Source organism: Lycorma delicatula, chromosome 10, assembly GCF_047948215.1.
Source record: "Lycorma delicatula isolate Av1 chromosome 10, ASM4794821v1, whole genome shotgun sequence".
In the NCBI taxonomy this organism is placed as follows: Eukaryota; Metazoa; Arthropoda; class Insecta; order Hemiptera; family Fulgoridae; genus Lycorma; species Lycorma delicatula.
The window spans coordinates 7516033-7542500 of NC_134464.1; the positions used below are offsets into that span (position 1 = coordinate 7516033).

General features: G+C 33.8%; 1 protein-coding gene across 1 annotated transcript in view; it reads left to right on the forward strand.

Annotated features, from left to right (window-relative positions):
• Positions 1-7351: 7351 nt before the first annotated feature.
• The window catches only part of LOC142331290 (stalled ribosome sensor GCN1-like), a 31456-nt gene continuing 12339 nt past the window's right edge, over positions 7352-26468 (forward strand). The window contains exons 1-3 of the mRNA XM_075377083.1: positions 7352-7488; positions 18711-18903; positions 19099-19223. Of these exons, the coding sequence (XP_075233198.1) occupies positions 7483-7488; positions 18711-18903; positions 19099-19223 (324 nt within the window). The 5' untranslated portion in view covers positions 7352-7482. The remainder of the gene's footprint in view (positions 7489-18710; positions 18904-19098; positions 19224-26468) is intronic.

Genomic DNA, 26468 nt, shown 5'->3' on the forward strand with positions numbered 1-26468 from the left:
TCAAAATTTACGATACAAGTTCCTCCAAAAGTTCTCAACTGGTTGACGGTAAAAAACATAGTTGTTTTTTTTTTATTATTTTTTTCTTTTAAACTTATTCGATTTAAAATTAATAGATAGAAGTAGTGATATAAACTAGTGTTAACTAAGTATAAATAGTGAAAAATTAAATCGATTCAAATGTGAAACTAAAACTTACTTTTTCACAAGTTCTTAATGTATGTATATTTGAAAAGGAAATACATTTTTTAAGAGAAATTTATCATTTTTAATTAAAAAATAAGCCTTAGCAATTTGAATATATTTTCTGTTTATCGTTGTATTGTCATGCGGCAAACTTTTACCGTAAGATTTAGTCTTAAGATGATTACTTAAATGATGATTTATTTCTTGTATAATAATTACGAGTGTCTTAATTTTCTTTTAAAATCTTTGAAAGTGCATTTCATTATTACTTTGTAAGAAAATAAATAAAACTGCTATCAGTTCTTTAAAACTTACATTTTAATGTAAATCTATAAACACGTATTGCCTGCAGGTCCTGTTCTCATTTATTCCTACTGTTTTCATATATAGCATTCGTTTATAATCTTAACTTATAAATTTTGTTTAGTACAATGCAGTTAACATTTAAGAAAAAAAAAAAAAAAATTAGGGTTCAAATTGCTAACATTTACATCAACAGTAATAATTGAAGAACATAAGAAAGAAGGAAGTTGAAGAGGATGAAATGGGAGAAACAATACTGAGATCTGAATTTAAAAGAGCATTAAAAGATTTAAATGGCAGAAAGGCTCTTGGAATAGACGGAATACCTGTAGAATTACTGCGCAGTGCAGGTCAGGAAGCGATTGATAGATTATACAAACTGGTGTGTAATATTTATGAAAAAGGGGAATTTCCGTCAGATTTCAAATAGTGTTATAGTCATGATACCAAAGAAAGCAGGGGCAGATAAATGTGAAGAATACAGAACAATTAGTTTAACTAGTCATGCATCAAAAATCTTCTCTAGAATTCTATACAGAAGAATTGAGAGGAGAGTGAAAGAAGTGTTAGGAGAAGACCGATTTGGTTTCAGGAAAAGTATAGGGACAAGGGAAGCAATTTTAGGTCTCAGATTAATATTAGAAGGAAGATTAAAGAAAAACAAACAGACATACAAGGCATTTATAGACCTAGAAAAGGCATTTGATAACATAGACTGAAATAAAATGTTCACCATTTTAAAAAAATTAGGGTTCAAATACAGATATAGAAGAACAATTGCTAACATGTACAGGAACCAAACAGCAACAGTAATAATTGAAGAACATAAGAAAGAAGCCGTAATGAGAAAGGGAGTCCGACAAGGATGTTCCTTATCCCAATTACTTTTTAATCTTTACATGGAACTAGCAGTTAATGATGTTAAAGAACAATTTAGATTCGGAGTAACAGTACAAGGTGAAAAGATAAAGATGCTACGATTTGCTGATGATATAGTAATTCTAGCCGAGAGTAAAAAGGATTTAGAAGAAACAATGAACGACATAATTGAATTCCTACGCAAGAACGACTGCATGAAAATAAACAGAAACAAAATGAAAATAATGAAATGTAGTAGAAATAACAAAGATGGACCACTGAATGTGAAAATAGGAGGAGAAAAGATTATGGAGGTAGAAGAATTTTGTTATTTGGGAAGTAGAATTACTAAAGATGGATGAAGCAGGAGCGATATAAAATGCCGAATAGCACAAGCGAAACGAGCCTTCAGTCAGAAATATAATTTGTTTACATCAAAAATTAAGTTAAAGGTCAGGAAAAGATTTTTGAAAGTGTATGTCTGGAGTGTCGCTTTATATGGAAGTGAAACTTGGACGATCGGAGTATCTGAGAAGAAAAGATTAGAAGCTTTTGAAATGCGGTGCTATAGGAGAATGTTAAAAATCAGATGGGTGGATAAAGTGACAAATGAAGAGGTATTGCGGCAAATAGATGTAGAAAGAAAGAAGCATTTGGAAAAATATAGTTAAGAGAAGAGACAGACTTATAGGCCACATACTAAGGCATCCTGGAATAGTCGCTTTAATATTGGAAGGACAGGTAGAAGGAAAAAATTGTGTAGGCAGGCCACGTTTGGAATATGTAAAACAAATTGTTAGGAATGTAGGATGTAGAGGGTATACTGAAATGAAATGACTAGCACTAGATAGGGAATCTTGGATAGCTGCATCAAACCAGTCAAATGACTGAAGACAAAAAAAGAAGAAATTTATTGAATGTAAGATTTACGAATAACTGAGCAGAGCGAACCAGTTGGTTTCCTACATGGTAATTCCAAGAGAGGTTATAATAAAAACTACATCTAAGAACTTCAGTAGTTCTGGCGCTTATAAAATTGTGAAAAAATATTTCTTCTTATTTAATGAAATTTATTAGAATTAAGTCGTAGAAATTTTCTAAAGAAAGTTAGAATATTAAAGTAATTAAAAAATTGTAATTGTAAAACCATATTCGAAATACTTTTTAGAAAAAAAAAAGAAATTTATAATTACTTCTTTGCCTGCTTAGTTTAAATGTTTGCGTATGTACTTATATTCTTTTGTTAACAGATTTATAATAAATTTTGTTTCTTTTAACAGAAAGGCATCGGTTTAAAAACTTCTACTGCTAGTGTGCGTACAGCTTATATAGAATGTATGTCATCTTGTTTACACGGAAACACTTTACATCAAGGATTAGAACTAATACCATTATTGGTGAAAAGTGTCGAAAAAGCTGTCTCTCAACCGACTCAAGTAATTTTAATTTTGTTTATTACATTTATTTTGTATTTGTATGTATATACAGGATGATTCAGATGGATAGGACAATACTTTGACAACTCATTCTAGAGGCTAAAAATAAGAAAAAAATTAATATAAACATAAATCCGAAAAAAAACGCTACGTTAGCGATTTACAAGGTGAAAGATTTCACCCGAGTTTCAGTTACTCTGAGTAAATTAAGGCTTTCTGAAATTCTGAGAAGGTCAATTAAGGGGCAAATTCAATTATTTCTTATGGTTTTCGAAAAAAATAGGTCCCAGAACTGTATCTCTCTTAGTTTCTAAGATATTCCATGTAAAACACCAAAAATATGGTCAAAACACACATTTTTTTACGTTGACGTACAATAACGTTGTTAAATTGGCGATAAATCGTACATTTTTAAAACGTAAATTGTAAAGAATTTAATTATAAGAAGATTGATGTAAATAATGTCAACAGAAAAGAAATAAAATTTTAAACATGTCGACTCTTATTAACAACAAAACCGACGAAAACTTAGAAGAAAATGTTACAAAAAAGGAAAATAGATGTGTCTAGTAAACCCAATGGGTTGGTCTAGTGGTTAACGCGTCTTCCCTAATCAGCTGATTTAGAAGTCGAGAGTTACAGCGTTCAAGTCCTAGTAAAGCCAGTTATTTTTACATGGATTTGAATACTAGATCGTGGATACCGGTGTTCTTTGGTGGTTGGGTTTCAATTAACCACACATCTCAGAAATGGTCGAACTGAGAAAGTACAAGACTACACTCATACATGTCATCCTCTGAAGTATTATCTAAACTGTAGTTACCGGAGGCTAAACAGGAAAAGAGAGAGGCATATGTACCTTAGTATATATAGCTACTGTACAAAATATCTATTTTTAAGTCGTGCAGACTTAATCATTCTTTACATAAAAATTTCCATTATCGTTCTTTATCTTACTGCTTGCTCTTGTAATTGATGTCATGCTGATTAATGGCAAAGATTTACGCTCAGTTTTGAAATTATCTGAATAATGAAAACTCTGGAAGCCGATTTAAAATAACAAGATTTTCATCTCGTTAATGATAGTTTAAGTTAGAATCTATTGCGATTAGAAATTTTGTGAAACCACCTCGTGTATTCTACTGTTATTAAGGCATTCATGTAGAGTTTGGCTGCCAACATCCATGAAAGGTTGGATGACTATATTTATTTGAATGAAAAAAATCACTTCTAATATTGTTGCAAAATCATGAAAATTTTAAGATTCGTGGTACTATTATCCATGTAATGGATAAAATATGTCAAAATATCCATTTTGACTAGTTTCATCATAGACGTACGTACATACTGTCACTGAATGGATGGCTTCAACAGCAAAAAGAACCTTAAAACCTTATTGTAACCCTGACAAGAGCTGTTTGCAGTTTCTGAAGCGGTTGCCCTGAGAAGGGCCGTTTTTGCGGCACAGAAGGGTACAGAAGCCAAACCCCACCAGGTTGGTCTACTGGTGAACGCGTCTTCCCAAATCAGCTGATTTGGAAGTCGAGAGTTACAGCGTTCAAGTCCTAGTAAAGCCGGCTATTTTTACACGGATTTGAATACTAGATAGCGGATACCGGTGTTTGGTGGTTGGTTTTCAATTAACCACACATCTCAGGAATGGTCAAACTGAGAATGTACAAGACTTACACTTCATTTACACTCACACATATCATCCTCTGAAGAATTATCTAAACGGTAGTTACCGGAGGCTAAACAGGAAAAAGAAAAAAAAAAGATGTGTCTAGTAGTTACAATAATTTTAGACCTACGGAAAACAAGTTGGCAACACTGATTTTTTCATCACAATTTGTTTAAATACTACTCATTGTTGTCGGTTAATTGTGGTAATGTGTTAAATAATCTTTCACTCATAAATAACCTTTCAATTTATAAAAAATATCAATTTATTGTAATTTCTACACAGCAACAGTTTCGTCAGTGCCTTAACTTTGAGTTATCTAAAAATCTCGGTTTCAAAACAGTCAGACTCCGTTAAAAATATTAAACTGGTTACCTGTACTGTTTACAGGTAAAAATGTATTTTGTCTGGTTCTTTATCATTACCCAACAAACCATGAGAAAGTGACCGTACTTTGTTTCTCTTTTTTTTATTACTGTTATGTTTTTTAGTCAAATAATCACATGCAGACACAGCCAATTGTCTTGTGTGTATATATAGTAACAGAGACTGCTCATTATTCATCTCCCTAATTGTAAGTCTGTAGTCAGAGTGCACTAAATTGTGAACTTTCAGAATGTTTTCATTTGTTTTTGAAATGAAAGTTCAGCTGGACTCTGGTGGCGGGGGGGGGGATTTCATATCTGCAGATTCGTGGCCTTTGTTGAATTTGTTAAATGAATAAAAACATTTGATCGGTTCAGACATTTATTCCTGAAAGCTGGTTATAAGAGTTCATAATATTCTGAAGTTTATTTCCAGATTTTTAAACAAAATTTGACGTAAACTTATTCTGTTTTTTCATCCATCTTGCAAATTGAATAATCTGTCACTGTAGGTTTGTACAGTGACGGTTTATTCACTAACACATGTACACTCAAAACTTAGTTTAAAATAATTATCATTTATTTAAATATAATTCTTTTTGTTTATCTAAATGAATGATTAACGTGCACGAGCGTACTGTATTTATTGTGGGGGGGTACTAGCATCCGAACCCCATAGGGGGAACACACCCACCTTGTGATATTACCAGTTGGCGCACCACCCCCTCTGTTCCAAACCCTGAGGGGGGCTTTACCGGAGGTCCTCTTTAGACCCTCTAACTGAGTACATCTCGGTCAGGATGCCACCGATGTAAATGCCTCGGCAGACATTTGCGTCAGTAAATACGTATCAAATTTCGCCTTCACATAGGCCTTAAATGGACATCGTCACATCCGACCTAACATGATTACCTCAAACTAACTAAGTGAAACTGCGGAAGCGCGAACCGCGTGCCTAGTACAGATTTGATAATACCGTTCATGAGTGTGAATGCCTCAGAAGATGAACGAGTTTAACCTTATCCTATCATAGTGATCCGCGGTTGATTAGCGCTCCGCGAAAATATGTTGGTATCTGATTGCATCCCTTCATAGTCTTATGCTACCCTCTTGTGAAAAAAATTTCAAAAAATTACAGTATATTAAAGAGATTTAAAAGATTCTGACAAAAAAGCCATTAAGATTGGATATTTTTTATGCCTGTAACAAAAAAAAAATTGAAACGTTACAAAATTACGATAATTTAATTGAAGAATATTTTTTGCGAGAGTGGGAGAGAGTGTGATGGAGAGGGTGGGAGGGGGAGGGAGAGACAGAGAGACAGAGAGAGAGAGAGAGAGAGACAGAGACAGAGTGAGTGAGAGGGAGATATATATATATATATATATATATATAGAGAGAGAGAGAGAGAGATAGAGTGATAGAGATATATATAGAGAGAGATAGATACATACACACACACACACACAGAGAGAGAGAGAGAGAGAGAGAGAGACATAAACACACACACACACACACACACGCACGCATGCATGCATACATACATACATACATACATACATACATACATACATACATACATACATACATACATACATACATACATACATACATACATACATACATACATACATACACACACACACACACACACACACACACACACACACACATATATATATATATATATATATATATACAGACACACACACACATGCACATACACACACACACATATATGCACACAGACACATATATATATATATATACGCATACATGCATATACACACAGTTGAACGATACGTAGACCTTCCTCAATCTAATTGTAATCATTTAATTACTATTTTGGAGCATCAAAAGTATTTAGTCTTCATAATCTCCAGGTAGATTTACTATGGCGCTTCTGGGCATGAAACAAATAATCTTAGGACCTCAGGGAGATTTCCATATGTATTCAAGTATAGTAGATGGGATCAAGTAGAAGCAAGAGTATAAAGAGTAAACGTCCTACTGAGGGATGTGTATGTGTAAGACTTCTTACAGCCCAAAGTGTGTGCTTCCATAATGCTTCATTTAGGGATTTTATTATTGTGTAGGAGCAGGTCTTTATACAAGTTAAATCTCACATAGATGAAGCCCTTTGCACCGTTTACTTTTAATTACTTTGTTTGTACAGGAGACTGTATAAGCATCTGTTTCCATGACTGAACTGGTAAAGATAGAAGGTTATTTTAAATTCCAGAGTTGGAAGTTTTCTAGTTAAAATGATCGCAATAGATTACTCTCTTATAGAATCTTTCACTCTGGAAGGTATATGTAAATTTTTCTTTCTTGTGGAAAAAAAAAAAAAATTAAGATAATAGCTTGGGTTTTTCCGAAGAACACGTTTTACTCTTTCTTGTACATCAGTTTGTAATGAATTAACGCACTGTAAATGATGATATAGTGTTTCAAAAATAATTCTATTATTGAAGTGCTATTTTGTTATTTTTTTAGGTTGTTATTGTGAGTGAAGGCCTTACTGCAGTTTGTTTATTATTAAAATTAGCAGCGGTTGAAACGAGCGACTCGAAAATGAATACGCTTTGGAATTTAATTATCAACTCAGAAAAACAGATATTCGTTTCCGAAAAATTTCTTACGCAAGCTTCGAATGAAGGTAACTTAATGATTTTGCTTTTTTCTTTGTTTATGTTCATAGTATGTTTATAAAAGTGCAAATTGTATTAGCACTTAAAGGAAAAATTTGAGGATTGATTAACGATCTAAGAAAAAAGAAAATAAGAACGTTAAGATGTTCAGTGATGTGGTTCTTTAGTTTAAAATGTTATATAAAGCTTGACCTAAGTTTACCGTAGTTATTAGATTAAATTGATTAAGGCTGGATGAAGAAATGAGTAGAAAACTATCAATAGATAGCCTTAATAGATAAGAAATTGTTGTATGAAATCTTAAAAGATGGATTTCATTAGAAATAAATACTTAAAAAACTCTCTCTCTCTCTCTCTCCCTTTCTTTATTTCTTTCTCTCTCCCTTTCTTTATTTCTTTATCCATTTCTTTCTCTCTCTCTCTCCCTTTCTCTTTCACTTTATTTATTTCTCTCTCTCTCTCTCCCCTCTCCTCTCTCTCACTCCTCTCTCTCTCTCTCTCTCTCTCTCTCTCTCTCTCTCTCTCTGTGTGTGTGTGTGTGTGTGTGTGTGCGTGTGTGTGTGTGTCTTTCTCTCTCTCCCCCCTTTCTTTCTTTATTTCTTTCTCTCTCTCTTTCTTTATTTCTCTCCCTCTCTCTCTCTCTCTTTCTCTCTCCTTTTCTTTATTTCTCTCTCGCCCTTTCTCTCTCCTTTTCTTTATTTCTCTCTCTCCCTTTCTCTCTCTCTCTCTCATTCTCTCTGTTTATCTCTCTCTCTCTCATTCTCTCTCTATTTATCTCTCTCTCTTTCTTTCTCTCTCCCTTTCTTTATTTATTTCTTTCTCTTCGTCTCCCTTTCTTTATTTCTTTCTTTCTCTCTGTCTTTCTTTCTTTTCTCTCCCTTTCTCTTTCTCATTCTCTCTCTGTCTTTCTCTCTCTCACTCTCTCTCTGTCTTTCTCTCTCACTCTCTCCCCCTTTCTTTATTTCTTTCTCTCTCTCACTCTCTCCCCCTTTCTTTATTTCTTTCTCTCTCTCTCTCACTCTCTAATGCTTCTAAGAATCAGGTAAATAGTTTTGTGATTATTTACGGTTAGTTATATTTGATTTATTAACATTTGATAATGCAATTTTTGAAGAAATTACTTTTTTAATTTCCGTTGCTGGCATTGTAACAACTGCTGTTACGATTAGCAGTTGGTATTGTTTAGTATCAGGCTGATCACTCATAAAATCAAGGTTAATTGAACCCAAATTGGCAAAGAATCTTGAAATTCTGGGTATTCATATCTAGTTAAACATTTTTTTATTTACTGAACATTACAGATTATTTTGTTTTAAAAAATGCTATTTTTTTTATTAGTTAAATGTAGTTTTTTTTGTATGTAGTTAGATATAATATCAGGAGAAATGAATGTAAAAAAAAATAATTTTTATTTGTAACCCTGTTTTTGTAACTAGTTACAATGTAGTTTTTTCAAACTAATAAATGATTTCTTGGATGAATGATTAATATTGCTTTTGAACATCTGTTAAATTTTGATACTGAACATGATTTAATCTCCTGTAAGGTGTAATTATTATTTTTTTATTTCATTGTGTATCATTAATGTAATGTTGCATTAGGAGCCAATTGCGCAAGAATCCCACCACGACCTCGTCATCTTCAAATCGTATAGAGCTTCTTTAAGCGGCCGATTTTTTTTTTTTTTTTGTTCTCAGTCATTTGACTGGTTTGATGCAGCTCTCCAAGATTCCCTATCTAGTGCTAGTCATTTCATTTCGGTATATCCCCCCCTAACAATTTGTATTACATATTCCAAATGTGGCCTGCCTACACAAATTTTTCCTTATACCTGTCCTTCCAATATTAAAGCGACTATTCCAGGATGCCTTAGTATGTGGCCTATAAGTCTCTCTTCTTTTAACTATATTTTTCCAAATGCTTCTTTCTTTATCCATTTGCCGCAATACCTCTTCATTTGTCATTTTATCCACCCATCTGATTTTTAACATTCTCCTATCCACATTTAAAAAGCTTCTAATCTTTTCTTCTCAGATACTCCGATTGTCCAAGCTTCACTTCAATATAAAGCGATACTCCAAACATATCCTTCAAAACTTTTTCCTGACATTTAAACTAATTTTTGATGTAAACAAATTATATTTCTGACTGAAGGCTCGTTTCACTTGTGCTATTCGGCATTTTATATCGCTCCTGCTTCCTCCATCTTTAGTAATTCAACTTCCCAAATAACAAAATTCTTCTACGTCCATAATCTTTTCTCCTCCTATTTTCACATTCAGAGGTCCGTCTTTGTTATTTCTAATACATTTCATTACTTTTGTTTTGTTCTGGTTTATTTTCATGCGATAGTTCTTGAGTAGGACTTCATCTATGCTGTTCATTGTTTCTTCTAAATCCTTTTTATTTTCTGCTAGAATTACTATATCATCAGCAAATCGTAGCATCTTTATCTTTTCACCTTGTACTGTTACTCAGAATCTAAGTTTTTCTTTAACATCATTAACTGCTAGTTCGATGTAGCGGTGATAGGGAACATCCTTGTCGGACTCCCTTTCTTATTACGGCTTCTTTCTTATGTTCTTCAATTATTACTGTTGCTGTTTAGTTCCTGTACATGTTAGCAAATGTTCTTCTATTTCTGTATTTGAACCCTATTTTTTTTAAAATGCTGAACATTTTATTCCAGTCTACGTTATCGAATGCCTTTTCTAGGTCTATAAACGCCAAGTATGTCGGTTTGTTTTTCTTTAATCTTCCTTCTACTACTAATCTGAACACTAAAATTGCTTCCCTTGTCCCTATAATTTTCCTGAAACCAAATCGGTCTTCTCCTAACACTTGTTCCACTCTCCTCTCAATTCTTCTGTATAGAATTCTAGTTAAGATTTTTGATGCATGACTAGTTAAACTAATTGTTCTGTATTCTTCACATTTATCTGCCCCTGCTTTCTTTGGTATCATGACTATAACACTTTTTTTAAAGTCTGACGGATTTCCCCCTGTTTCATAAATATTACATACCAGTTTGTATAATATATTAATCGCTTCCTCACCTGCACTGCGTAGTAATTTTACAGGTATTCCGTCTATTCCAGGAGCCTTTCTGCCATTTAAATCTTTTAATGCTGTCTTAAATTTAGATCTCAGTATTGTTTCTCCCATTTCATCCTCTTCAACTTCCTCTTCTTCCTCTATAACACCATTTTCTAATTAATTTCCTCCGTATAGCGGCCGAAACAAATGAAAATCTCACGGCGTTACTTCCAGGCTGAAGGGAGGATGATCAAGTTGTGTCCAGTGCATTTCTTGTAGTTTAGAGACTGTTAGAGCTGCAGTATCGGGTTTGGTGTTGTGGAGGAGGATAACCAGTTGAATCAGTTGGTCTCGTCTTTTGCGTCGATATGCAGCCGTCACCTTGTTCAACAGCTTGCAGTAGTAACAATCTCAATTCCTGTCCGAGGGGAAGTGAACCATTAGTGGATTTAGCGTAGGTCTTCTTTTGCCCTCAAACTGATCAGTCATCAGTTCGGCCTTAAGAGCAGCATTGATTATGTGTCACTCATGCAGAAAATGAATGAATAGAATGCATTGTCTGTAAAAAAAAAAAATGGTTGAAAGAACTTTACCAGCTGACAGTCGAGTCTTGGCTTTCACTGGGGCTGCCTCCCTTTACCATCGCCACTCCATACCAGCTTGTTTCGACTGGGGAGTGTAGTAGTGGACCCATGTTTCGTCGCAGGTGACGATCTGACCCAAAAATGCGTCACCTTCTTTCACAAACCTTGCTGTAAGCCTACTGACAGACCTGCAAACATCTTAACTTCTGATCCACGGTCAGAAGGTAAGGGATCCATCTGCCACACACTTATGGAAATGTAGGTCGTTTGTGACGATCGCTTGATAGCTCCCATATATTATTCAAACCTGTTCTGTAATTTTGGATATTCTCATCTGTCGATCGTGTTTAAAAAATGTCTCAAACCACGCTAATGTTTTCGTCTAATGCTGGTCTGAGGACGGCAATTGTGTTCCTGATTTTCCCCTTGTTTTCTTTCTTCCTTATACTCTTTATGCCAGGCAAACACACAAGTCCTTGACAATGTTTGGGCCCTGAATTGTGCAGTCGATCTCCAGAAATTTTCCGTCCTTCACGAGCAGGAAATTTTATAATTATGCATCGAGTAGTGGAGGGGTGCACCTGTTGCTTCGACATTATGAACGTTACTGACGAATTGGTTGGGAGTGTGGATTGGCCGGCTCTTCCCCGACTTCTAATGACTCCACCCAAAGATACTAGAAGCGCAGGCCCAGTCCTACCAATTGTAGACGCTTGGGGGAAAAAAATTTCTTTTATATTTAATTTACTCTTCTATTATGATATAAGCTTTTCTAGTATTTATTGCTTAGCTACTTGTTAGTTTCACTTATTTTTTTAATTTTTATGAACACATGTGTGCTTTCTTATTCTGACTTTCATCAATACTTAATCAGGTAAGTTGTATACTGAAATAAAAACTTGTAAAAAATATTATTTGTAAATTATTTGTATAGAGATTTTGCCTTTCAAGCAGAGAAGACAAATGTCTGTTCCACTTGAAAAGCTGCAATGTCTCTTTTCCAATATTTTAAAATTAGTAATTCATTAACTTTTTTTTTCTTTTTGTATAACTCGTATGCTAAATCAGTGATGAAAGTCACTGTTAAAAAGCAGTCGTGAGAATATAAAAATAAAAAATTGCAGTATGTTATTTATTAATAAAAAAATAAAAATTTTAATATTATATTAGCACTGTGATTTTTTATAATAAACAGTAGGGTTTATCTGTTAAGCAAAAAACATTTAGGACAAAATTTTTTATTTTATGTTGAGTAGATATGTTAGCTTAAATAAAATAAGGAAAGTGAGGTATGTATAATTCTTACATGGAGAGATTAGCTGTCGTATAAGATTATTTCTTTTACATTACCATAAAATCTGATTTCACTAGTTAAGAAAAAAACCAAATTTTTCTTTAGCAAAAGTCAATCGTTTTCTGTGAATATAATTTTGTAAAATTTAATTAAAAAATTAAATTCCAATTTTTTGATATAATTAAAAAAATTGTTACGAATTAGTTAATATATTAAATAGATTAAATGTAAATAAAGACTAGAATGGTTAATTATGATAAAACTAAGTAACCTAGAAGATCCAAAATTTATTAAAGGTATAATCCACTAATATTAGAAATATATGTCGACAAAACTGTTTTGAATTTAATAAGAAATACAGTATCTTTCATAAGTTTAAGGACAAGTTAAAAATAACTGAAAAATCAGTATTTCATGACAAATTCTTTATTTTATACAAGTAAAAATTAAAAATAAAAATAACGGAGATAATGCTACATCACTTTTTAAATGTTTAGTGTTTTGTATGACCTCTATACGATTTTAGGCATGCTGCTACTGTATCGGGCATTGATTCAATCAATTCCAGACATTTTTCTTTCGTCCCTGTTGCCACAGACTTGCGATTTGAAGACGTAACTCAGCCTTATTTTTAGGTTATCTTTTTGCAAGTTGCAGTGCCATCTGATTCCATAAATTCTCAATCGGATTTATGGTCAGGATTACGAGCAGGCCAGTCCAAAAGTTCCACATCATTTGCATGAAACCGTGCCTTGGTAACTCATGATTTACAACAAGGTGCATTGTCTTGCTGGAAGATGAAATTCTCACCTGACAGGTTATGGACACTAGGAAGCACGAATTCTTCTGTTGTTTTTATGTAGTGTATGCTGTTTATTGTCCTGTCCATTATTCTAAGGTGTTCAGCGCCGTCTTTCCTTTCTTTTTCCTGTTTAGCCTCCGGTAACTACCGTTTAGATAATACTTCAGAGGATGAATGAGGATGAGCGAGGATATGTATGAGCGACTGTAAATGAAGTGTAGTCTTGTACATTCTCAGTTCGACCGTTCCTTAGATGTGTGGTTAATTGAAACCCAACCACCAAAGAACACCGGTATCCACTATCTAGTATTCAAATCCGTGTAAAAATAACTGGCTTTACTGGGACTTGAACGCTGTAACTCTCGACTTCCAAATCAGCTGATTTGGGAAGACGCGTTAACCACTAGAACAACCCGGTGGGTTGTCCAGCGCCCTCTGAAGTTATGCAACCCCACACCAAGACAACATCTCCACTTTGCACAGCAGGAACGATGCAGGCCGGTAGAAACTTTTCAGTTTTTGTTCGCCTGACCGTAATTTTTCTGTTTGAATAAACCTGGAATCTGCTTTCATCAGAAAAGACAACCCTTCGGCAAGTTTCTTTCAACCGGTTCTTCATTTGCTTGCAAAACTGACGACGCTTTGACTTGTGGACAGCGCTTAAAAGAGGGTTTGCTAATGCGAAATGCGATTCCATTGCAGATTCTTTTAAACGTCTAGAAAGAGTGGCGGTAGTAACCTGAATTCCATGATTTTGTGCTACTTCTGTTGTTATATCAGGCAAACTAGCAAACCGATTAAGTTTTGATTCCTTTATAATTGCTCTGTCTTGCCTCATTGACGTTTTTCGTGGTCGACCAGATAGTAGAAGATCAATGACAGTTTCTCTTGATCACGATATTTTTTAACGACTTGCTGTACACATGTTTTTGATATTTTTAATCGTTCAGCAATGTCTCTGTATGTTTTATTTGCTTTCCAGAGACTGATTACTTGTCATTTTACTTCTACACTAACACTTTTCTTACCCGTTGTTAATAAAAAAACTTTTTTCCGACCTAACCTCAAAGAAACAAATGCCAATTCATCACTGTTTTCATGGGAAACAGCTGATAATAGTCCCAACTTGACATTTTTAATTACTGTGTACCTGACACTTAAAGTGATTTGTACATTTTTGAACATTACTCTCTTAAAAACAAAAATTACATGAAAATTATAAAATCACTTAAGTTCTTTTAACTCAAAAAATAACTTTTTTAGAATTTTTTTCATTACTCTATTGAAAAACTCTAAATCACAGCTTTAAAATGATATCACACTCATCAGCCTAGGTTACATATTTTTTACGAGAAATAGTCATTTCTTTATATAAAAAAAAGTGCTAAATTTAGTTCGTTTAAAATATTTAAATGACTCCATAAAATTTGAAGTATCTAACTTAGAAGCTTGCGGTTTTTACCAAAATATGTACTTTTTAAAGCTGTTTCTTACAGACCTATAAGATTTGTATGTAGTTCATAAGTTTAAAGACAAACTGACATAAAGTCATTTTTTTTCTAAGGTGTCCTTAAACTTATGAAAGATACTATATATATAAAAAAAAACCTTAAATGTGAGATTATCCATTATTAGCAGTTATGTCAGAAATATACTTACAGGATTTTGAGAGTAAATCAGTATACGGCATCACACATAAAGTCTTAATAATTGACGTTGTGTGTTGATATTTTCATTATACAGTATGATTCAAAGAAACGGGAAATTTTTAAAATTAAATAACGTTAAATAACGTAATTTTATTTCATGTAATTGTACAAATGTTGCCATTGTAGTATACATACATTTTAGTTTATTTTTAAAAGTAGGTCACCTGCAAGATGACATCTTGCAGGTGACCTACTTTTCTACGTAAACACTCATTAAGTCTCTTTGTTAAATTGTTCACGGTTTGACGTAACATCTCAACTGGAATTTCCGCAATTGCTTCTCGGATCTTTGCCTTCAGTTCTTCCGTTGTAGCAGCTCTACTGTGGAATACTTTGCTTTTAAGGTGACCCCGCAAAAAGTAATCGCAAGGTGAGAGATCAGGCGATCTGGGAGGCCATCTAATGTCACCATTTCGTGAAATGACACGTTGTCCAAACAATCAGCGTACAGCTGCCATCGATATTCATGCAGTATGTGACTTTGCTCAGTCTTGTTGAAACCAGGCTGTGTTAAGAATCTGTGGAAATCTTTTTTGTTGTTCCACAACAAAGGTTTCAAACACGGCTACGTAACGACCCGATCTCCCTATAATCGCAAGACCGTTGTCATTCTCAAAAAAATAAGGGCCTATTAACACTATAACACCTGTAAGATGACATAGCACACCACACGGTCAATTTCTAGCTGTGCAATAGATGCTGGTGTAGCTGCGTAGGATTTTCTTGTGCCCAGTATCTGAAATTTTTTCTCGTTAACAAATCCACTGAGGTGGAAATGCGCTTCGTCTGACATCCACAGTTCGTGAACAAACTCTTCGTTCGTTATCGTTTATCTTCTGAAGCATTACATTACAGAATTGTGCTCGCACAACTGCATCGTTCGGTTTCAGTTCGTGGACGATCTGCGACTTGTACGGATGGAATTACAAGTCCTTCACTAACACTCTTCGAACACTTGAACTATGTGATTGTAAAGATGCTGAGAGATGACGGATTGACCGATGTGCACTTCGCGTGACAGCATCTTGAAAAGCTTGAACATTCTGTGGTGTACGGACGGTTCGCTCACGGCCTGGAGGTTTCTTTTTCATCGCCGAACCGGTTTCCTCAAAATTAGATATCCATGTTTTAATTGCAGGTGCTGATGGAACACGGTTGTGCCGTCCCAGATTGAAATGACGGCGAAATTCTGTATGCTCTCCCTTTACACTGTCATTGTTTTTGTAAAACGCTTTGATAGCAAATACACGTTGCGCACCACTCCAAGGATCCATGACAACTAAATGGCAGGTTAGGTTAGAGTGCTGGCGCCACTTATCAAGTGGTACCAATCGCCTACAGGTACTAACACAACTTTCAGAATTTCCTGTTTCTTTGAATCACCTTGTACATAACTCTTTAATAAACAGTGAACCATTTCATAATATTAAACAAATTAAATTCTTAAGAATGTAAAATTAACATTTGAAATCTGTAATAATAGAATGTGTAATTATTTAGATATCAATAAATAAAATTTTTTCAAAAAATTAAAAATTCTCGTTAGTTTTTGAACACACCTCTTATGAAATACAAACAGAATGTCAGTTTGATTATTCACCAGCTGGTACTGTTTGAGGGTGTCTTGTAATAAAAACTGCTACAGATAGCAGCACTGTTGTAAATTAATATGCAACAATTTTCATTAATATTTTTATTTTGCTATAACAGAAGTATTTCAATCTGACTGAGAACGTAGGACTTCGTGATAGTTCTTTTATGACAAAAATTGACAAAAAAAAAATGACAGAACAGCTTAGATAACGTTTTATCTCAACTGTGGTCTTTTTTTTTTATTACTTTTAAGACCATAATGGATCACATTAGTTCATTTTTGTTTGGCAAGTTCTTTCTTTTCTTGCTGATTTGTTGTTTTTCAGCTTTTCTTTTTTGCCAGTAATTTCTAAGGGGTTCAGATCTTCTTGCCCTTTCTTGTTCGAGTACACCCGGCTTATTGTTTTCTTGGGTTTTGATAGGAATCTTGTTTCTTTATTTTTTAATTTCTCATAGTTTCCGGTTTTCGTTTTTAGGTTTTCACGGGTTACGTCTAATTCCTCCATGTCTTTCTGTACTTTGTATAACCGGTTCGGTCTCCTTTTCTTGTTCCAGAAAAGTTTGATAATCCGTCTGATAAGTCTGGTCTCTTCCGTTCTGAAAATACGTCCTAGAAAGGAAATTCTCTTCTTTCTAAATTTATTAGTTATCGGGATGATAGTTTTGTAAATCTCTTCGTTTGGAATAATTCGCCAGATCCTGTCTTTCAATCTTTTCCAGTTTGTCGGTAAACCTTGTCTGGTACGGCCCAAATATGGTTTCACATCCGTAAAGTATTTCCGGTCGGATAACCGAGTTATAATGTCTTATTTTTGTTTTTATTGACATGCGTTTTTCGTTATAGATGTTTTGTGTTTTTATTGCGGCTTTGACGAGTTTATTTATTCTTTCATTCCAGTTTGGATTTTCTTGGAGGTTGTGTGTGATGTTTTCTCCCAAATATTTAAGTTTTCTACTAGTTCTATGTCATTATTGTTTATTTTTACTTTGCTTATGCATAGCGGGTCTCTCACCATAATTTTGGTTTTTTCGTATGAAATTTTTAGACCGATTTTTCCTGCAATCTCTTCCAGTGTTGACAGTTGGTATCTGGACTCTTTTATATTTTGGAATAGTAGGGCTAAATCGTCCGCAAAGCCTAGGCGATTTACTGAGATACCTTTTCCAATTTTAACGTTGTCTTTATTTAATTTTTTTCCAATCCCATATTATAAATTCAAGGACGCAGTTGAATAAAAGCGGTGACAGTCCATCTCCCTGTCTCAGTCCTGTTTTGATGTCGAATGGATCAGATATTTCTCCCCTGAATTTAACCTTGGATTTGGTATCCGTTAGTGTTAGTCCGATGATTTTGACTAGTTTTTGGTGAAGCCCTAAATTTCTCAGGATTTTTAGCAGGGATTCTCGATGTACACAATCATATGCTTTCTTGAAATCAATAAAAGTTACTTCCAGTTTTTTATTCCTTAGTTTATGATACCCTATAATTAATTTTAAATTTAGAATTTGTTCTGGGCAGCCTTGTAATGGTCTAAATCCCCCATGGTATTCGCCTAGTTCTTGTTCCAGTCGGTCTTTGATTCTGTTGTAAATTATTCTCGATAGAATTTTGTAAGTGCAATCTAGTAAGGAAATTCCCCTATAGTTGTCAGGGTTAGCTTTTATGTAAAGGGTGGATTATTACGGTTTTCCATTCTTCCGGAAATTCCTCTTTGTACCATATTTTTACCATTTCTCTGTGGAGATTTCTATGTATTTTTTCTTACGCGTTCTTCCATAATTCTGGAGTCAGGAAATTTTCTCCACTTGCTTGGTTTTTTTTTCTTTTGCTTCAGAGCTATCTTTACTTCTACTAATGTCGGTGGAAGGATGTTTCCTCTTGGTGTTTTAATCTGGGTATTTGTGTTTATTTCCAGTAGTTCTTTTGGTTCTTCACAATTTAGTAGTTTTCTAAAGGTTTCTCTCCTGATGTTGGCATTTTCTTTATCAGTGTGTGCCCGATTTCCTTCTGAATTTCTTAACGTTAGTGTTGGGGCATTAAATGTAGGGTTCTTCAGTTTAAAGTGGTTTATTTTAAATAGATTTTAAATAAAAAAAACGATACATTTTGAAAGTGTTGCAAACGATATGGAAAAAGTATAATTTCAATTGATGATCTTTGTTAATGTTAATTATTTTTTCTCATCGTAAATTTTATTAATTTTATAAATAGGTGATTGACACCAGTAAATCAGAAAAAGAAAATCGTGAGAGCTCAGACCAAAGAACCGCCGGTTCTAACGAATTGCATCCTAAAGTCCTAATTGATACGCTGGTGACATTTTGTTCTGAAACTAATTTATCAAAAGAAGATGCTGAAGTTCTTGCTTTAGAATCTTTACTTCCTGCTCATCATCCTTTACTGGGTCAGTTATTTATTATTATTATTATTATTTTAAAAACTGTCTCTCTCTCTCAGAGAGAGAGAGAGAGAGAATTTTTTAAATGCTTGTGTGTTTAACAAAATTGTTAAAATTCATAAAATTCTTTTTATTTATTTGTATGTAGCGTCTTATGATTTTATACATTTTAATAATGATGTTTTACTTTTGTTTTTTCAGTTTCTGCTTGTCCAAACTTGTGGTCTAAAATGTTGAAACATTTTAAGTTAGACCCAAAACAATTTATCACTAATTATAAGGATGATCTTATCAATTTATTGGTAAAAAACTATAAAGTTTTAATGGTATGTTTTTTTTATATAATTAGAATTTTATATTCATGTGTGTTGTGTATTTCATTTTTCTTGTTTTATTTTTAATTATTGCATTTACTGGATTAAATCATTTTTATCCTTAATCTGGACCCGGGGTCGGCAACCTGTGGCTCACGAGCCACATGCGGCTCTTTAGTTCCATACGCAAATATTATTTATTTTATAAAAAAAAAAAAAAAAAAAAAAAAAAAACATTTAAAAATCGTTCTGAATCGATTAACGAGGATTAGGCACCGATTCGATCTCTCTTTGCCACTTGTACTTGCTTTTCACCGCACCCCTCCCATGTGACACACGTCGTCAGTCCATCAGAAGCTCTCAAATGATGCCGTCGTTGGATGTTTCTATGTAGATTTTAATTCGCTTTCGACGCAAGACAATTTGGCATCTTCACCAGTGCTTTGGCTGTGACGTATTGTTTGTTGTTTCAAGTAAAAGAGTTAGAAGCGAAATATATTTTTAAAGTTATGTATGTATATATATATATTACTATTATTATTATTATGCTTTTACGGCCAACATGGGACAACTTAAGTCAATTTTTAGTTGGATCTTTTCTGAGAAAAGCGTGTTATTTTACTCTTCCGAGCTGCCCAGTATTTCTTCATCCGTTCAGAACTTGCTTTCTTTTCTTCATCTGTAAACACCCTCTTCGTTGTATTTTGTCGTTTGTCTGTCTTTTGTTTAAATCTAATGCTTTTGTCTTTTAGCTTTGTAATTTTTACAGTTTTATTCTGTAGGTCGGTCAGGGAAATTCCCAATTCTTTCATATCTTCTCTAATTTCTTTGATCCATCCTACTTCTAGCTTTTGGAACCAAAGCTTTTCAATGATATTTCTTGACTGTCTTGTTTCCGGTGTCCTTATGAGATGACCGAAGAAAGAGATTCTTTTTTTCCGCATAGTATCAGTAACAGGCTCTATTTCTCGATACACCACCTCATTTGGCACAATCCACCATCGGCCTTCTTTTTGGTGTTTTTTATCGATACACGTTCTGACAATTCTCCTCTCTATTTTCAGAATTTTTTCAATTCGGTTTTTCTGAGTGATTTTGAAAAGGGTCTCGCTTCCGTAGGTGACTTCTGGTTGAACTACAGTTTTATAATGTTTAAGTTTTGTTTTAGCAGAAAGGCATTTTTTATTATATGTTGACCGAGTTAATTTTTGGGATTTAATCATTTTATTTGTCCTGTTTTGCCATGTCATTTTTTCATTTAAATTATAAGTTATTATTTCCCCTAGATATTTAAATCGTTTTACTATTTTAATTTTCTGATCGTTTACCGTAATGCGCTCTATTACCAGAGGATCTATGGCCATTAGTTCAGTTTTTTCGAAAGTGATATGAAGCCCTATCTTTTGTGCTAGGTTTTGAAGGCTCATGATTTGTGTTTTGGCTTCTTGAATATTATTTGCTAAAAGAACGAGGTCATCTGCAAATCCTAGGCAATTTAGTGCGATGGAGTTTTTCTTAGTACCCATTTTTATATTTTTTGGATTTATTTCATTCCATTTTCTCATGACAAATTCGAGGGCGCAGTTAAAAAGGAGTGGTGAGAGGCCGTCTCCTTGCCTCAATCCAGTTTTTATGTAGAAGGGTTGAGAGAGTTCACCTCTGAATTTCACTCTGGACTGGGTATTGGTTAAAGTTAATATATAGTTATATATATATATATAAACTATATATATATATATATATATATATTAGTTTCTATAATGATAATTATATTTTGAGTTTCTTTATTAATTTTAAGAAATGGTTATTTATATTTATTTATATTATAAATATAATTTAACTAAACTTAACCAACGCTTGCTTCGCTCGTTAACCTTGACTAATTAACACCGTAATTTTTTGAGTATTTATTTAATAAATTCAGTAATTATTGCAATTATGTAAATAATCAAAACACTCCTGTTAATTAGTCAAGGTTAGCAAGCGAAGCGAGCGTAGGTTAAGTTTGGTTAAATTATATTAAAATTAATAAAGAGACTGTTTTGAATCTATGTGTTTTAATTCTATATCGGCCCATTTTCCACTGAAATCCGATTGACTGCTTTGTTTTTAAATAAAGCTGTAGGTACAGTGGTGTTAATACGTAAGTACCAAAAAACCGAAGTAAAGATAGGTAACATAATAAATATTATATTTGTAAAATACATATTATACATATTTTTTTCCAAATAGGATACCTAACTACTTTTTTGAAGTCAATAAGAATTGTCAAAAAAGAAATAAAGTACTATTGTTGGATATTACCGCGAAAGTGTTTTTATTAAAATATATATTTAATAAATTACTTATTTTATTATTTATCTATTTTATAGCTTTTATTATTTAAAAGTTAGAGTTAAAATAATAATTTTAAGTGTAACTACCTATGAATTATTATGTAATAAACCTATTTTCAAAAACATTTTGTGGCTCTTTAAAAATGTTGAAATTTTGTAAATTGTAATTTTTGACTCTTCTGACTTAAAAGGTTGCCGACCCTTGATCTAGACATATTTAGAAAGAAGTACTGTTGGGCTATTAAAAATAATCTTTATTTTTAAAAATAACTTTATTATTACGTTAAAGGCTTTAACTAATTTTAATATTCCACAATCTTAAAATATTCATTGTTATTTGAATGAATTTCTGATAATTTTCTTTTATTTATTGATAAGTGGCTGCTGTCTGTACCTGTCAAGCATGTACTTTATTAAATTGTCGTAAAATATTTTTTACTATTCCATTACTCTCCACATTTTCACTGTAAATTTTATTTATCATTAAATGCAGTTGCCGGTTCACAAATCTTACATTCAGTAAATTGACAATTATTTTAAAATGTACACTTAAAATATACAAACCTTAACCGGAAAAAACTTCTATGATTGTAACTGCAGCAACCTAGTATATAAAAAAGCTCACAGCATGCATGAATGCAAAGACAAGTGATTGATGTATGACTTGTCGCTTATAAAAATATTTTTTTTTATCACACACGCACACAAACAGACACACACGCATGCACACACACACACACACACAGAGAGGGAGAGAGAGAGAGAGAGTGTGACAGAGAGACAGACACACACACACAGAGAGAGGGAGAGAGAGTGTGAGAGAGACAGACAGAGAGACAGAAGCATACACAGAGAGAGAGAGAGTGAGAGAGAGAGCGAGAGAGAGAGAGAGAGAGATTGAGAGAGAAAGAGAGAGAGAGAGAGACACCCACCCACACAGAGAGAGAGTGAGGGGGAGAGATAGAGAAAGACACACACACACACGCACACAGAGAGAGAGAGATAGTGAGAGAGACAGACAGAGAGACAGAAGCATACACACACACACACACACACACAGAGAGAGAGAGAGAGAGAGAGAGAGAGAGAGAAAGACAGACACCCACCCACACAGAGCTAGAGTGAGGGGGAGAGATAGAGAAAGAGAGAGACACAGACACACACACAGAGAGAGAGTGAGGGTGAGATATAGAGAAAGAGACACAGACACACAGAGAGAGAGAGAGAAAGAGACAGACACACACACACACACACGAGAGAGAGAGAGACTGAGAGAGCGAGAGACACACATACACACACACACACAGAGAGAGAGTGAGAGAGACAGACACATACATACATACATACACACACACACACACACACACACACACACAGAGAGAGAGAGAGAGAGAGAGTGTGAAAGCGAGAGACACACACACGATTACAAATCATTAATCTCATCCTCTGAAGCAATACCCTGACGGCCTTCGTGCTTATGTGATATTGCTCTAACAGATTTTTCTTAGTCCCCCAACTCTGAAATCAGGAAACTGGATGATTAGTAACAAATATATTAGGAAAAGTTGCAGATTGATCTATGCCCAATCATGAAGGAGATGTTACATGCTGTTTCCAAAAGTTGCAGAGTGGGTTCATGCATTTCTAATTTACATAAAAATAATTTTGGCACTTTGATATAGACTTTGTGTATCCATTACCCACCCGTACACTTATTTTTTCGTGTCCGAGTGATGAGATTTAAAACTTTTGCGAAATACACTAGTATTGTGCCACCGAAACACCAGAAGCATTTCCTTGCCACAGATCTTCTAACGTGCATTTGGTCGGGCAGAGGGTGCACTTTAGGAGATGTTCAGAGTCCTGAATCTCACCGCACTCGCAGTTCAGGTCGTTAGGCTCTGTTTGACGCCATCTAGCGCGTTTAACTCGGGTCGGTGCCATCCCAGTTTGAAGCCGGTTTAAAGTTACCCACGTTTTCCAGTCCAGATCATGTCCTGGAGGTGTCGGGCCCTTTTTGGGAATCATAGAGGGGGCTCGATAGATGTGTGTTGAAAACTTCCTTTCTTGATTTCAGTCTTGGAGGGGGTGGTCGATCCATCTGGTACATTGTATGTCGTGTATCGAAAGATTGTCTTTCACACAAACAAATAGCAATCGGGCGTGCCCTGGGCAACGTCAAGTGTTTATTCTTGACGGCGGATCGTTTCACCATCGAGCATAGAGACAATCTTTCGATTCTCATTAAATCCATTGTCATACAAAAACCGTTCTCATTTGAAATTCTTTATTTCGATATTAGATGTAAAGGCTTGGCTGTACCTCTTGGTTGTTTGTTTTTGGGCATCCGCTAACAGAACAGCTTGGACTAGTCCGACCGAATTGCAGAAATTATAATCGTAATTCTGTTTAGTTCCCTTTATAGTTTGCACAGATCGTGGCCCCAAGAAAGGGATTAAAAGCGATAAGGAAGTCTACTCGCAGAGAGATCGTGCGGGAAAACAAACTTAAAATACAAAGTCGTATACATCAACGACTTTATAGGCAGTGTACTCATCATTCTTGCAATTTTCGAAGAGCATATCTTCATTCAGGATAGGTTAACAGATTACCGATAACAAGTTTGAAATAATGAATTCTGTGCATGAAATTGCTTTTCTCCGGCTGCTACAGATATATGCCTTAAAGAAAATGTTACTCGGCCTAAAAATTGTGTTTACCTGAACATATCCAAACGAATATAGGACTGTTCGTTAAGTCAGTCTGTTTGAAGGCTTATTAGGTATATATTGTGCAGTTAACAACCTTGCTTGAATCATTCAAAGATTGAAATCATTAATGGTGGTGTTTGATGTAAAAAATAATTGTTAAATTGTAAGCAAATGTTAACCGTGTTTATTAACTTTACAAATTAACAGATATATTATATTGTTTGATGATAGCCGTTGAAAGCATTTAGATAAATTACAAATTACATACTTATAGATTGAATTTGATTTGAATATAAAATATAACGCGATTGTAATAATTGAACGCGTTTAAGAATTGCTATGCACGAATAAATTAACATGTTGCTGTAATGTGTGGAGAAAGCCGACTGAATTAAGTGACTGTAGAGGCAGAAACAACCTAGTGGTCAGTAAGAAAACTAATGCTTTTAACTGTCATCACCTTAACGTGATTTTGAATTCTTATTATAATTCTTAGTGTGTTCATAGAGTTCCTTTAATTTTTTAAAGTTCAAGAGGAAAAATTAATATTTTTTTTTTTAATCAGGTAAAGTAAGTAATTTTAATCTACAGTTTTAAAGAGATGGAAAGGAATATTAGTTATTTGAAAATTACCTGAAGTTTCCAGCATTATTTGAAAGTATTTTTGATTTCAGAACGATGCTAAAAAAACGTAATATAGTAAAAAAAAAAAAAAAAAATAGAACTACATAATTAATACTGATGAAACTGAAATTAGATTTTTTTTTTAATAAAAAAGAGTATTTAATAGAATAGAAAACTAATGAAAAGGAAACATATTTTTATTTCTGTTATTCTTCTACATTATGTTGTACAGTGGATTTTAGAATAAAAAGACTAATTACGTTGATGAAAGCAGAGTAGAAGAAATATTCCTCTGTAGTAATGTTCATGAAAATTATTTTCATTTTTTTTTGTCTTCAGTTATTTGACTGGTTTGATGCAGCTCTCTAAGATTCCCTATCTAGTACTAGTCGTTTAATTTCTGTATACCCCCTACATCCTACATCTCGAAAAATTTGTTTTACATATTTCAAATGTTGCCTGCCTAGACAATTTTTTCCTTCTACCTGTCCTTCCAATATTAAAGTGACTATTTCAGGATGCCTTAGTATATGGCATATAAGTCTGTCTCTTGTTTTAACTATATTTTTCCAAATGCTTCTTTCTTCATCTATTTGCCGCAAAACCTCTTCATTTGTCACTTTATCCAACCATCTGATTTTTAACATTTTCCTATTGCACCGCATTTCAAAAGCTTCTAATCTTTTCTTCTCAGATACTCCGATCGTCCAAGTTTCACTTCCATATAAAGCGATGCTCTGAACATATACTTTCGAAAAATGTTTTCCTGACGTTTAAATTAATTTTTGTAAACAAATTATTTTTCTGACTGATGGATCGTTTCGCTTTGTGCTATTTAGCATTTTATATCACAACTGTTTCGTCCATTTTTAGTAATTCTACTTCCCAAATGACAAAATTCTTCTACCTCCGTAATCTTTTCTTCTCCTATTTTCACATTCAGCGGTCCATCTTTGTTATTTCTACTACATTTCATTACTTTTATTTTCTTCTTGTTTATTTTCATGCGGTAGTTCTTGCGTAGGACTTCATCTATGCTGTTCATTGTTTCTTCTAAATCCTTTTTATTCTCGGCTAGAATTACTATATCGTTAGCAAATTGTAGCATCTTTATCTTTTCACCTTGTACCGTTACTCTGAATCTAAATTGTTCTTTAACATAATTAACTGCTAGGTCCATGTAAAGATTAAAAAGTAACGGGGATAGGTAATATCCTTGTCGGACTCCCTTTCTTATTACGGCTTCTTTCTTATGTTTTTCAATTATTACTGTTGCTGTTTGGTTCCTGTAAATGTTAGCAATCGTTCTTCTATCTCTGTATTTGAACCCTAATTTTTTTAAAATGCTGAACATTTTATTCCAGTCTACGTTATCGAATGACTAATCTAGGTCTATAAATGCCGTATGTCGGTTTGTTTTTCTTTAATCTTTCTATTACTATTAATTTGAGGCCTAAAATTCTTCTCTTATCCCTATACTTTTCCTGAAACCAAATCGGTCTTCTCCTAACACTTTTTCTACTCTCTACAGAATTCTAGTTAAGATTTTTGATGCATGATTAGATTAATTTTTTACTTATCAATCT